The sequence below is a fragment of the Notamacropus eugenii genome, chromosome 3, assembly GCF_028372415.1.
Source record: "Notamacropus eugenii isolate mMacEug1 chromosome 3, mMacEug1.pri_v2, whole genome shotgun sequence".
In the NCBI taxonomy this organism is placed as follows: domain Eukaryota; kingdom Metazoa; phylum Chordata; class Mammalia; order Diprotodontia; family Macropodidae; genus Notamacropus; species Notamacropus eugenii.
Window position 1 is genome coordinate 215,557,648 of NC_092874.1, and position 13,314 is coordinate 215,570,961.

Consider the following 13,314-nt stretch of genomic DNA (forward strand, 5'->3'; position numbering starts at 1 on the left):
ATACATAATGTTACTACCTCTAGGACTTTTAAAATAGTCTGATGATGCACAGAATTTAAACTGTTTTGATAAAATTAGGTATTCTGTGGATGACCTCCAGATTTCACTTATTTTTGCTGTTTCTGTCTGATGAACATGGGCTAAGGCTCATCTTTTAGTCACATACTAAGAAATTTATGCATGGTGATTGCTGGGGATGGAAGCTCAATTCCATGTGGACAGTCTCGGGCGGGTAAAGGTGGGAACTTCTAAATCTTAGAGTTCTCACGAGACCCCCCAGGAAACGACTGGGAATCGAGGTGAACCGAGCTATCTCGTGTATTTCCGCCTCTTCCCGTGAGAAACGTGATGGGAGAGAGCTCTCCCCGCCCTCGAGATTGTCCCGGATCTGGGCACACTATTGTTATCTAACAGCACGGTATTCAGATGCAAACTATGCGGCTGGAGAGCTTAAGTAGGATCAGAAAAGCCTGAAAGTTCTCTTGGGCGGAGGGGCCACGTGTGAGGACAACAAGGCTCCGCTTTTCCTCTCTCTTCTCTCCCCTCCCCCTCTCTCCCCACTTATACTTCTACTTCCAATCTCTTATTGTAAGATCTTTGCCTCCTTGGGAGATTCTTCGCTCCCTCCTAAGGAAGAATTCCTCTGCACTTGTAACTAGACCCTGAAATAAAGCTCAACCCTTGTTCGACTCTGGAACGTCCTTTCTCTCATACGAGCATCCGGTTTGGCCAGCCGAAGACCTCCGATAGAGGTAAGGGAAGACTTGGGTAGCCCACAGGCCTCTAGGCCTGGCAGGTGATAATGGATAAGAATATTACAAACAAATCCACAAACAGCCCAAAGATCAATTTAGTCTTCCTTTTCTAAAAAAGTCATTTTACTGCAAACTCTAGGAAGTGGAAAAATTACTTATTGGAGTTTTTCCTAACAATTTTACTCCATTTATGTATTATCTTTCTTGTACTAATTAGTTGTGAAATGGGTTAAATATACATCAGAGGGCCCCATCCAAGTATAGCAGTGGGATATTTAGGGACACTGGGAGAATAGTTCTCTAATCTTCCACTCCAAATATGATATCTAGTAATGTAGAGCCCCTCAAAAACTCTGAGTATCTTGACATTGTTATCCATAAAGTCTAAAGAATGTAGGCTGAATAGCGTGTCTAATTTAGAGTCCTGATTCTGCTGCTCAGTGGCTTTGTGACCTTGGGCAAATCACTGCTCCTAGGTAAACCACCACTCCTAGGTAAGCAGTAACTTTCTGATTGCCAAATCCATTGGCTTCACCCCCCGCCCCCGCTGCCCCCCACCCCCCACTCCTTTACAGCTTTTCACACTCTTGGCTAACTTTCTTACTAAGTACATTCCATCTTTTCCCTCAGCTTCAGAGGTGTAATGATTCTCTTAGGGTTCCTCCTAGCTCTTTAATTGTACCTATTCTGTCTTTATAACTAGCTCCTTATTTGTTTCTTTGGTCCAAACTTGACTTTTCTCTCCCAATTGTATAACTCCCAAATCTTTACCTCTAGTATGATAATAATAGTAGCTCGCACTTATGTAATGCTTTAAGGTTTGCAAATTTTTACTTTACAGATATTACCTTATTTTATCCTTACAACAACCCTAGACTATAGGTACTATTGTTTTCTCTATTTTATGTGTAAGGAAACTGAGGAAGATAGAAGTTAAATGATTGCCCAGGGTTACATCTAAAAAATATCTCAGGCAAACATCTCCATCTGCCTAAATGACATGTTCACCTAGACGGTCACCAGGACCTCAAACGTAGGTTGTCAAAAACCTAAACTCGCATTACCTGTCCCTTCTTCCTATCCTCTGACTTTACTTTCTGTTTGTAGTACTCCTTTTTACCCATTCTTCTGTCATGTTTATTACCTTCAGGCTACTTCTGCCTCACCTCTCATATCCACTGTTTAACAAATCCTGTTGATTCCATTTTGCAACAACATTCCTCATCTCCATCCCATATTTTGTGTTACCTGGGCACCCTTGTAAGTACATGCTTGCTTCCATTAACCTCCTTCAGACTTTCCACCCTTCATTTTCTCCCTTCTCTAATCCATACTATTCTCAGAATATCTATTTTTCTTTCTTAAGCATGGTTTTATCCCTTTGTTCAACAATGCTTAGTGGTTTTCTGTTGCCCTAGCACTAGCTTGCCTTTCTTATATTACTTTCCTCTAAATGCTTTAAACAAGCTGGATTGTTCTCTGCTCTTCTCTCCCCAGTCAGCCATGGGCTGCACATATAATGGATTTTAAGCCATAGGCCTGGATTCAAATTCTAGCTCTTCCATATTCTACTTGTGTGATCTTACATAAGTTGTTTAATCAATAGCTGCCTCAGTTTTCTCATCTGTAAAATGAGGGTATTTGCCTTCTAAACCTATGATTCTACAACTTAACTGGCTGGCTATTCCCTATTTCTGGAATAGATGACTTCCTCTTCTTTGTCTTTTCTTTTCTCCTTTTTTTTAAAGCCCAACTTAAAGGCTACCTATTTTGGGGAGCCTTTTCCGATCACCCTCAAATGTAATATTTTGTATTTTAGGTATTAGTATTCTTATCTTATCTCTTTTTGGATTGATAATTCCAGTATAAGCTGGTAAATATTTAATAACTGACTCCAAAAATGTGTGTGGATGTATGTCCACAACACACTTTTAAATTGTATCTGCATTATAACATTTTCTTCATCACTTCTAAGTCTAGAAATTGACAGAACAAAAATCAAGCCCTGATTTGTAGTGTTTGCGTATTTCTTGTATGTAAATGAAAATTTGACAATCAGCTTGGTTCTCACAAGCCAGTTTAAGTGACCTCCAGCACACCCCTGGAAGCCCCTTCAAGATTTATTTAAACTTTGTATCTGCCCCATTGTCTCGAACAGTGCTCTTCACACAGTAAAGTCTGGATAGACTTTAAAAGTTATTATAGGTCCCTTGATTCCCCCTTATTCCCTAGATTCATCAGTCAAATGGAGATAATATTGTTTAAATTACCTACTTCACAGTGTTGTTAGGATCGAATGAACTTACATAACATTGAAATTAACATAACACTGAAAAAGGTATATAAATGTGAATTATTATAATTATTATCTCTGCCTCTTATAGTAGTACATTCTGCATATCTATGTGATAGTCTAGCCACAGAAGTTCCCTACAGAGGGGATCTGTAGACATTTCAGGATTTCCATGACCTTAGATGAGAAAATAAAATTTTCATCTTTACCTTCCACTAATTTTTAATGGAACTTTAAGCATTTCCTTCCATTTTGAATGTAGGTAACAAACCACAGTAGTAGTAGCAGTATTTGTGACTTTGTCACCAATCAAAATCACAGATATTTTCATATCACATTGCAGTGGTATATAACTTGAAATAGGATTTACATTCAGTAACTACTTAGAAATTACTGTAGTTATTAAACTTATCACTAGATATATTACTATATTGCAACTTTATTTTAATATTTTGATACCTATGCTTCTATACAATTGGTTTCCTTTATGACCTGTCTGTGTATTTCACTTTTTGCATTTAAAAATATTGTTTTGAGAAGAGGTTGGTAGGATTCATCAGAGCATCCTAAGGGTATATGACATAGATTAAGAATCTTTGATTTAGTGCTAGAATTGCACAAAAGGCATAGTGAAGGCAATAAAGATTCAAAAGAGTGCTTAATGCCTGGGGTGTTGAAATAAAAGGTGTCTTCTAAAAACAGACACTAGGGATTTGTCATTTTGTTTTATGTTACTTGTTATTTGGCAAGACTAACCACCTGACCCTTGATGTTTTAACAATCTTAACAGTTCTTACATTTAGAAACCAGTGAATTTTGATGCTGATATTATGATTTTTTTTTCCCTTTTCAGGCAAACTTATGCTTTGTGGACATTGATAATCACTTTATTGAACTTCCAGAAGAATTTCCACAGTTTCCTAATAAACTAGATTTTATCCAGGAAATCTCTGAAGTTCTACTTCAGTTTGGAATTCCTCCTGAGGGTAGCCTACACTGCAGTGAGAACAACATTAAACTTAAGAATATGGTTCTAAAGGACTTGGTCAATGACAAAAAGAATGGAAATGTTTCTACAAACACAATCCACGTGTATGAATTACTAAAAGGCAATGAAACCATAGCCCGCCTTCAGGCTCTAACCAAGAGGACAGGTGTAACTGTGGAAAAAGTAGCCCTTTCTCCCTCTCTGGCTGAAAAGAACTTCAAACTGCAATGTGAAGAGGCAGAAATGAGGGACTATAAGCTCAACGTACAGCTTCGGGAGGTCTTTGCCAACCGCTTCACACAGATGTTTGCCGATTATGAGGCTTTTGTGATTCAGACAGCGCAGGACATGGAATCATGGCTGACCAACAGGGAGCAGATGCAGAACTTTGACAAAGTAAAAAACAATTCCTTTTAATCTGATCCTCAGGGGATGAAATTATTGGCTTGGTGTAAAAAAAAATCAAATTTTTCTCCTGCCCTACCCATTTAGAATATTCATTTGTATATATAAGCTAGATTGCAATATTGATACAAAGTAAATTTTTTTTCAAGAAATCAAATTAATTGTCTTTTTTAGGCAATTCAAAGTTACCTGTATAGGCTATCCCCAGCTTACCAACTAGTCATATTCAACAATTTTCAAGTCTGTTTAATATTTGTAGTTTATTTTCCTACAGGTCCCCAAGCCAAACCACAAAGCCCATAATGTATGTATACTTAATGAATACCATACTGACAGTACGATAGGACCTAATCACCATATATAACAATATTTCTATAGAAGAAAATTCAGTTAGAGATTCAACTTAGGATGCCACTTACTTGCTATAATAGAGGGACTGCCCTCATGTTCCAGTTCACCCGTTTGGAAAGTGGAAAATGGGACTTAGCCATCTCTGTGTCAGAGGTGATAGTTCCCAAGCAACATAGGCTGGACTGGGGAATGGAGTGAAATATATGGGTTAATGATACTTCTAAGTTATGAGAATAGGAGTACTTGGACAGCCAGAACCTTTCCTATCTATTACTTATTTAGAAAAAAATAACATATATCATGTTGGCACAAAAATGACCGGAGTAATATTTCTTAGAAATATCACAGTAAAGTTATCTTTGCACTCAGAGAAGCTGGGGGAAGGTACAATAGACTGATGGACAGCCCTCAGTGTATAGTAAACAATTAATGCTTATTGACTAATGGATGGAGAGTTAAGGAGATGGTGCATTGACCACAGTCAATGCCAGAAACTAGTCCTAGGGCCAACATACTATCCTCTTCACCACTGAACTGGCCCAGTACTAAGGTTAAGAGTAAGAAACAACTTATGTGTTTGAGGTAGGGGTGAGTTGCCTTCAAAGACACCATCATCAAGAGAGAGGTGGAATCAACGTGGCCACTAAATTGTACCTACTGGCTAATTGTACCTACTGGCTGTTTAACTCTTGTGGCTATTTGTACACAAGAGTCAAGATTGCATTTATCAGCACTTTTAAAAAATCTTACTCTTTTAATTTTGCATTTAACATACTCTGCCCCAAGAAAAATTTCATATGTTGTAAACACTTTTGAAAAATTTTAAATTGTGTGACTTTTGATATCTCAAATTTTTGTCTAATATAGAAGTTTTCATTATCTGTACTTGCTGTGAAAGTTAAATTTTCTTAAATGAAATCTGTTCTTTTTCCAGTTTGATTCTATAGTAAAGTTTTTGTGAAAATCAGTGGTTTGATTTCAGGTACAGAATTTTTACTTCATTCTTGGTCAAAAAAGAAGAGAAATAGATTATTAATGAAATTTCAAGGTTTTCATCTAAAATTTTATATGAAGTAAGGCAAAAAAAGTTTCACCTTTTGGTTTTCTAAAGTTGATTATGCAACGTTTCTTTGTCAAAAACCTATGAATCTTTTTCTACTATGTATCCCATGTGTTGCTGTTCCTTCCTCAGAGTAAGGCACCTCCAGATATGTACTATCCTTTTCAGACCACTATGATATAGTTTAGTTCTCTGCAATGATAACTGTTAAAGAATAAAATTTCTGCTATTAGACATTACTGTCTTTCACTAAATGGCATCATACTGTCCTTACAGCACCTCCCAAAGGGTCTGATTTACTCCTGGAGCTAGTTTACAACATCCAGCAACATCCAGCAAATACGTTTCCGATGATAATTTGTCTAAAGAAAGATGATAGAAAAGTCAAATCAATATACATTTATTAAGCTCCTACTATGTGCCAGGCGCTCCTACTATGTGCCAGGCACTCCTACTGTGTAACAGGTGTTAGTTGTTCTTCTTCATTAAAGTGTATTTCCATTAGGTAGCATGCCACCTAATTTGTTATTTCACTTTCTTATGTATGATAAAGTGACTTTCATGAGCTGTTCATTGAGGAGCTGTTATTTGTGGGCATATTTGACCTGTGTATAAATCTCCCAAAGAGCTGCCAGCTTCATTATTTCTTAATCTTGCATTTTTGTCGTTGAACTTAACTATTTTGATGCCTATTGTCAGTTCTGTAAAAGGCAGCTAGATCATGCAGTGGATAAAGCATCGGACTTGGAATCAGGAAGACCCAAGTTCAAATATGGCCTCAGACATTTTTTAGTTGTGTCGTGAAACCTCTGTCTATCCCAGTTTCCTTATCTGTAAAAGGATAATAATAGCACCTATCTCACAGAGTTATTGTAAGGACCAAATGAGATAATACTTGTAAATCCCTTAGCACAACCCCACGTGAGATAAAAATTTATAAAGTGTTTAGCACAGTGCCTGGCACATTTCCTTCCTTCTTATAAAAGGAGAGGAGGGGGAGAGAAAGACAAAGAAAGAGAGAGAGAGAATTTGTATGCCCTCAGGAATTTATCCTTAGAACAAATTTACAAATTCCTACCAAAATTGAGAATTTGCTCTTTCTTTTTTAATCTTTAAAACTATAAAGTGGAAATAGAATCTTCTTTGCATAATCCCCATACATATAAATATTTAAAGTTCTCAGTTATCAATCAGTCCTTAAGCACTTAGGGTTTATTCTGTACCAGACATGCTCCTGAATTCTGGGAATACAAAGAAAAAATAAAAACAACCCTTACTCTCAAGGAAATTACAAGATATGTAATAATAATGATAGCTAACATTTTTATAGCATTTTTAGGTTTGAAAAGTACTTTACATTTTATCTCATTTGATCTTTACAAATAAATGAAAGGTTCCTGTAGAAGAAGTCATTTCAGCTGACTCGTTAAGGAAGCCAGGATTTCTAAAAGGTAGAGGTGTGGAGGAAGAACATTCCAGGAGTGAGGGTAGATAAAGATGGAGAGTCTTGTATGCCAAACAGCAAGTAGTCTAGTATGGCTAGGCCCCAAGTACACAGAAGGGAATAATTTATAAACGGATGAAAGAGATAGGAAGAGGACAGGTGATAAAGAGCTTTACGTGTTAAAGAAATTTATATTTGTTCTTAAAGATATTAAGGGGAGCTTATTGAGTAGAGGATGTGATGGTCAGATCTAACTTTCAGAAACTCACTTTGTCACTGTGTGAAAGATTGATTAGAGTCTGCAGAGGGAGATTGAGGCAGGGAGATCAAATAGATGGCTATTGCTAATGTAGTAAACTAATCAAAAAGTAATGATGAGCTGAACTAAGGTGGCAGCTAGGTGAATGGAGAGATGATATGAAAATGGAAATGAGATTTAGTATTTGATCGAATGCAGTGAGTAAGAGTAGGAAGTCATCAATGACTGAAATAGTGAACCTAAATGACTGAGAGGATAGTGATTTTCTCAACAGTGACTAACTAGTGGCCTAAAAGGGATGATTCATATCTCAGAGTGCCTTACTCCCAGGAAACTTTGAGCAACATATGGGACGCATGGTAGAAAAAGATTTATAGATTTTGATAATTAACTTTAGAAAACTAAAAGTTGGTAAAATGTTATGATAGTAACCAATAAAATCAAAGAGAGGAAGAATATTTGATGGAGAAGGCACAGGATAGAGCACTGGGGTTACAACTCCAACCCCCAATGGCGAGCATAACATGGATACAACAGGCAGGCTGAAAACCACATGAGGACAGGATCACAAAAACCCAGCCAGGAAAGTGTCCAGGAGAAGAGGGCGCTCAACAGTTTCCAGTGTTACAGAAAGACCAAGAAGGATGAAGTCTTAGAAAAAGATGTTAGTGATGATTATATTGCCAGTAGCATAGATAGAGCAGTTTGAGATAAACAGTGAGGTTAGAAGCTAGATTGCAGAGGGTTTAGAAGAAAGTTAAGAGGAAAAAAAATTAGAACTACCAAGTATATGATTTTTTTCAAGGAATTTAGCTGAAAAAGAGAGGGAAGCTATAGGACCATAACTAGTGGGGATGGTAGGACCTAGTTAAAAAAAATTTTAATGCTAGGAGAAATTTGAAGTGTTTGTACAAATTTTAGGGGAAGAATTAGTAGTTAGAGATTGAAGGTTAGAGAAGGGATGAGAGTGGAACTGGAGAACAATATGCTGTAGGAATGAGAGGGGATAGGATCAAGGACACATTTAAAATACTTGTCCTTGGCAAGAATAAAAGCCTCCTCATCAGAGACTGGAGTGAAGGAGGAAAAAGTGAGGGATGATGTCAGGAGTATGTGAGATGAGAGAACGCTTGAAAAATGGCCTTAATTTTTTCAGTGAAGTATGAGATAAGATCCTCAGCTGTGAAAGTGGAGAGAGCTATATTATGAAAGACTTCTGAGGAAAAAAGAAGATTCAGGTTATCTGTTGTGGAGAGTGGGATGGAGAATCAGTTAAGGAACAGTAGGAGGATTGCCTTGTTTACCTACTTGAGATTTAATAACAAATTTATAGTGAACTCATTTGATATGCTGAAGCTTTATTCAGCAGCACATAAGTAGAAGCAAAGGAGGATGGCAGGAGTAACCTAGAGTTGGGATTTAGCAAGGTATGATTGACAATAGGAAAAAGAAAGAGGGAATTTAAGAGAAGAGGATAGTGTGGAATTGAACGTGTTCACTAAGTGGATAGACAGATAGAATAGTATAGTCAGAGCAGGGCTGAAGCTCTGGGAAAGTACTCTGGTAAAGGGATTAGAGGTCATAGTGAAGCTGAAGATAAATTTAGTAGTATTAAGGACTAAAAGAGAGATGAAATGATAAGATTATGACCATATAAAGCAATTTTTGAGTTCCTCAAATGAAAGTAGAGTATTTATGGGTTATAGCAAAATCAGTGCTATAACCATCCTTGTTGTAGCTTAGATGGGATGGAAGACTAGGTCATGGTAACTGAATTGATTGAAAACCTGAGAATTTAGAGTATTTGATAGAATATCATCATGTATGTTAAAGTTTCTACCATGAGATCAAGCTCTGAAATGTGGTATTAGTGGACAAAGTTGTAAGTGATTATAAATTGAAAATAAAAGATGAAAAAGGTGTGTTCTTGGAGGGCTCTTGAAATTTCAGAAGGCATCCTTGTGTTAAGAGGTTAGAAGGTATAATCGTAAGGCAAGACCTCAATAATATGGACATTTTGAGATGCAAAAATAATAATAAAGAGTGCTAACTTCACTAATTGCTTAATTATTTCATTACAGGCTTCTTTTCTGTCTGATCAGCCTGAGCCTTATCTTCCATTTCTTTCACACTTCATTGAAACACAGATGTTTGCCACCTTTGTTGATAATAAAATTATGTCCCAGTGGGAGGAAAAAGATCCTCTACTTCGGGTCTTTGACTCAAGAATTGAGAAGATAAGACTGTATAATGTAAGAGCACCTGTTTTGCGGACCTCTATATATCAGAAATGCAACACTTTAAAAGAAGCAGGTACATTCAGTTTGTAATTTAAAATAAAATTTCTTATCTGTTCCCCTTTCTACATATTTTTCCCATTGTGCATAAAATTTTTTTCTTCCTTTACTATACGTTTTCTTCCAGTGACCTATGTTTAATGAAATTTTGGGAGTAGGGGAGAGGGAGATTGAAGGATATGTCTACATTTTGTTCTTACTTTCTTTTGTGTTTTCTAGGAAAAGGTTTCATACCTCCTTTTGCATTTTTACTTTTTCAGTTTCTGGAAGAAAAATAATAATAAATGTAATGAAGCATTTTTATAAGGAACTAAGTGCTGTGGTCACATGATTGATACATGATCATCATTATACACGTTTGTATCTAATGACAAAAATGTTAGCTTCTGTCCTTTTATTTATGACATCCGAAGAAGTATTTCTCAAACACTTTTCCTTGTGTCATTCAGAAAATCTTGGTTTTTAAATAATAAATTTGAGATACTTCCTGATGTATAAATATAAAAGGATTTCATTGATCTAAATAATGCAGTGGGACACACATATAATAGTTTGATTCATAATTTCCTTTAATAAGAGGTATATTTAAATTATTGAAATGAGTAGTTTTCCCTCTGTCAGTATAGGAATGTAAAATTGTATATTAATTTTTCTTTTTAGTGTAATATAGCTTTTTAATTAATTTTTAAATGAGTATGCAAAATTTTTGGATATTTTATTTAATGAGCTATTTTATGTTGATAAATGGTATGAACTTAAATTCTTGATCTTTCGAGGGAGACAAAAAGCATACCTATCTCCAAATCCTTAGTTAATTGCAAAATATACTCTTCTGTAGAAAAGAATGAATGAAAAAGCATTTTAAGCTCTTGCAGTCTGCTAAGTGCTAGGGATACAAATATAAAAGCAAGACTTGTCTATAAAGGAGCTCACAGTATGAGAAGGAAAAGTATAGAATGTTTTGGGAGCTAGTCAAATGAAAAGTCTTCATGGTCCTTAGGGTGCAGGGTGCTTAGACAGCAGAGTACCTTGGTAATATACTTTTTTTCTTTAATTTCATTCAGTTCTCTTAGTTCTACGGATAAAGCCATATCTGTTTCTGGCATCATTTGATAGGACCTTTGTGGTAAAAACTTTTCTAAATTTTCACTAATTGTGCAGTCTCAGAAGGCAAGGCCTACAAAATCTATGGAAGCAGTTGTCAGTTTACATCTCCACCAGAGTCGATTCCCTGGATGATGGCTTTCAGGTCTGGACTGGAAACAGAGCTGATAGTCTGGGGCATGGGTAGAGGGTTAGGGGGTCAGGGTAATGCTGCTATTATACTAGCTCTTTGGCTCAGTATCCTGGGCGTTGTAGTCTGAGGGATGATGGTGGGAGTTGCTTGTTTCACCAAGCAGAAATAGCCCTTGTCTCTCCCTCAGGGTGCCTTTCTGCTTCAGGTAGGCTGACTACCTTGTCTGCCTATGGTTCACATTTAGCTTATCTCTTCTTCATAGGGGTTGCTTTCCTAGACAATGTCTGTGGGAGTTGGGCTGAAAGCAAGGCAAGTGATTTGGGGGGCACTGCTCTTTTGGGGTTCTTGGACTTAACTGGTTATCAGTGGCAGTTTGGTCAGAGGTTGGTAGTGGTGAGATTGCAAATCCTTTCTCCCTGCAATGCTGGCTGAAGATGGACTGGTGGTCTGGAGGGTACAGATATTCCCAGGTGTAGAGTACTGGGTTAATCACCATCTTGGTCTAAAGGAAAGTTGTGGTCAATGTAATGATGGTCTAACTTGACTGAAATATGCCATCTCTTGTCTGATATTTAGGGTACCATACTGCTTTACTTCAGTTAGGTCAGTCTTCCTACCTTGTGGGTAGTCTTTTCTTTTGGAGTGATTTATCCCCTCAGTCTATTTTCTCACCTGTTTAAAAAAAGGATAATAATACTTGCAGAGACTGTCTCACAAAAATCAAGGCCTCACCTGGCAATTCTCTGTACCAGTGAGATTATATGTCTAGTTCCACCTCGTCCCTTTCGTTATCTCTAATAATAATGCATTCAGAGGCTACTTGAATGTACTTGATTCATATGAGAAGAAAAGAAAAAGATAGTTAACTCAAATTATGTCACTTCCTTTTGTCTCTTAATTGCTTGACTTTTTGTAACAGTAAGGACAGAGGGCCTGTTACACAGGTTCTTTAATCTGCTTTTCTCAAAGGAAAGGCAGTTTTTGAGGGATCAACAATCACTTTAATCAAGCACATATATCATTCACTTAGTTCAAGGGGAAAAGTTAGCACTCTGAACTTCAGAGAAAATACAGAAAAATGAAGATCAACAGCTGCCTGATCATAAGCAATACATACATCCCAGATCAAGAGACAGATGCAACTGTCTAACCATACATGCATAGTTGCCAGAGAGAGAAGCACCAACACCTGGGTCTTCAAAGCCAAGGGGCTCCTTAGTGGCTGCCCAGAGTCTCCTCTGGCCAAACAAACACTTCCAGTGAGTAAGCCTCAAAGTAAAACCTCACCTCAGAGTATTTATACATTTTTCAGAGCCAGAGGGTATCATAATCCTTGAGAACCAGTGCCTCCTTAACAAAAATGTGGGCCTTCCTACAAATCTCCCCTAATCAAACTCCCCTTAATGGGCAGGCCCATTAATGGATGGGGAAGATCTTTCATCTCATTAGCATTACACTTTTCCTATTTTTTTTATGTGGACCCAGGGTGCACAAGTAATTAGCCTTCAACTAATGAGTTAACTGGTCTTTTACAGATAATTTCTAGAGACTTAGAGTATTGTTATACTATGCAGATGCCTTTTTCATATAACTTTAGAAGTATTTGACCTTCTGAAAATATCTTGATAGCCTGATAATGACCCACAAATAATGTTGGCACTTATCTTATCGTAGGTAATAGAGTGAATGAAATCAGTAACACTGCCCAGCATAAGTGGTTAACTTTTGTTCAGGAGTCTGTGGCCAGTATAAGCGAGTCATTGAGTCTCTCCTAATTTTGACAAAGTTTGAAAAGTAGAACCATTGTTTTTAATTCAGTGAATTTATTTCAAGAAACAATATAATATGCCAGGCACTAGGGATTTAAAGATAAAAATGGAAAGCAGTCCCCGCCTTCAAGAATTTTATTGTTGCTACTGTTGGTTACAGTATATAAACAGAAAAATAAATAACATGCCATGATGTTTGACTAATCTTACCACCCCTTCTCAATCTCCTTTCCTGGCTTATCATCCATATCATATCCCCTAATTGTGGATAGACCTCATTCCTGGGCCCTCTTTTTTTCTTTCCCTGCATGCTTTATATTGATAACTTCATCAGCTCCATTGGATTTAATTATCATCTCTATGCTGATGACTCACAGATCTGTATATCCAGCATCAGTCTTTTCCTTGAGCCGTAGTTACATATCACCAGCTACCTTTTGAACCTTTCAAACTAGA

General features: G+C 37.0%; 1 protein-coding gene across 4 annotated transcripts in view; it reads left to right on the top strand.

Annotated features, from left to right (window-relative positions):
- DENND5B (DENN domain containing 5B) overlaps window positions 1-13,314 on the top strand; it is a 174,336-nt gene that overhangs the window by 73,735 nt on the left and 87,287 nt on the right. For all 4 annotated transcript variants that reach the window (XM_072654371.1, XM_072654374.1, XM_072654375.1 and 1 more), the window contains exons 5-6: window positions 3,902-4,432; window positions 9,637-9,868. In XM_072654371.1, the coding sequence (XP_072510472.1) occupies window positions 3,902-4,432; window positions 9,637-9,868 (763 nt within the window). The remainder of the gene's footprint in view (window positions 1-3,901; window positions 4,433-9,636; window positions 9,869-13,314) is intronic.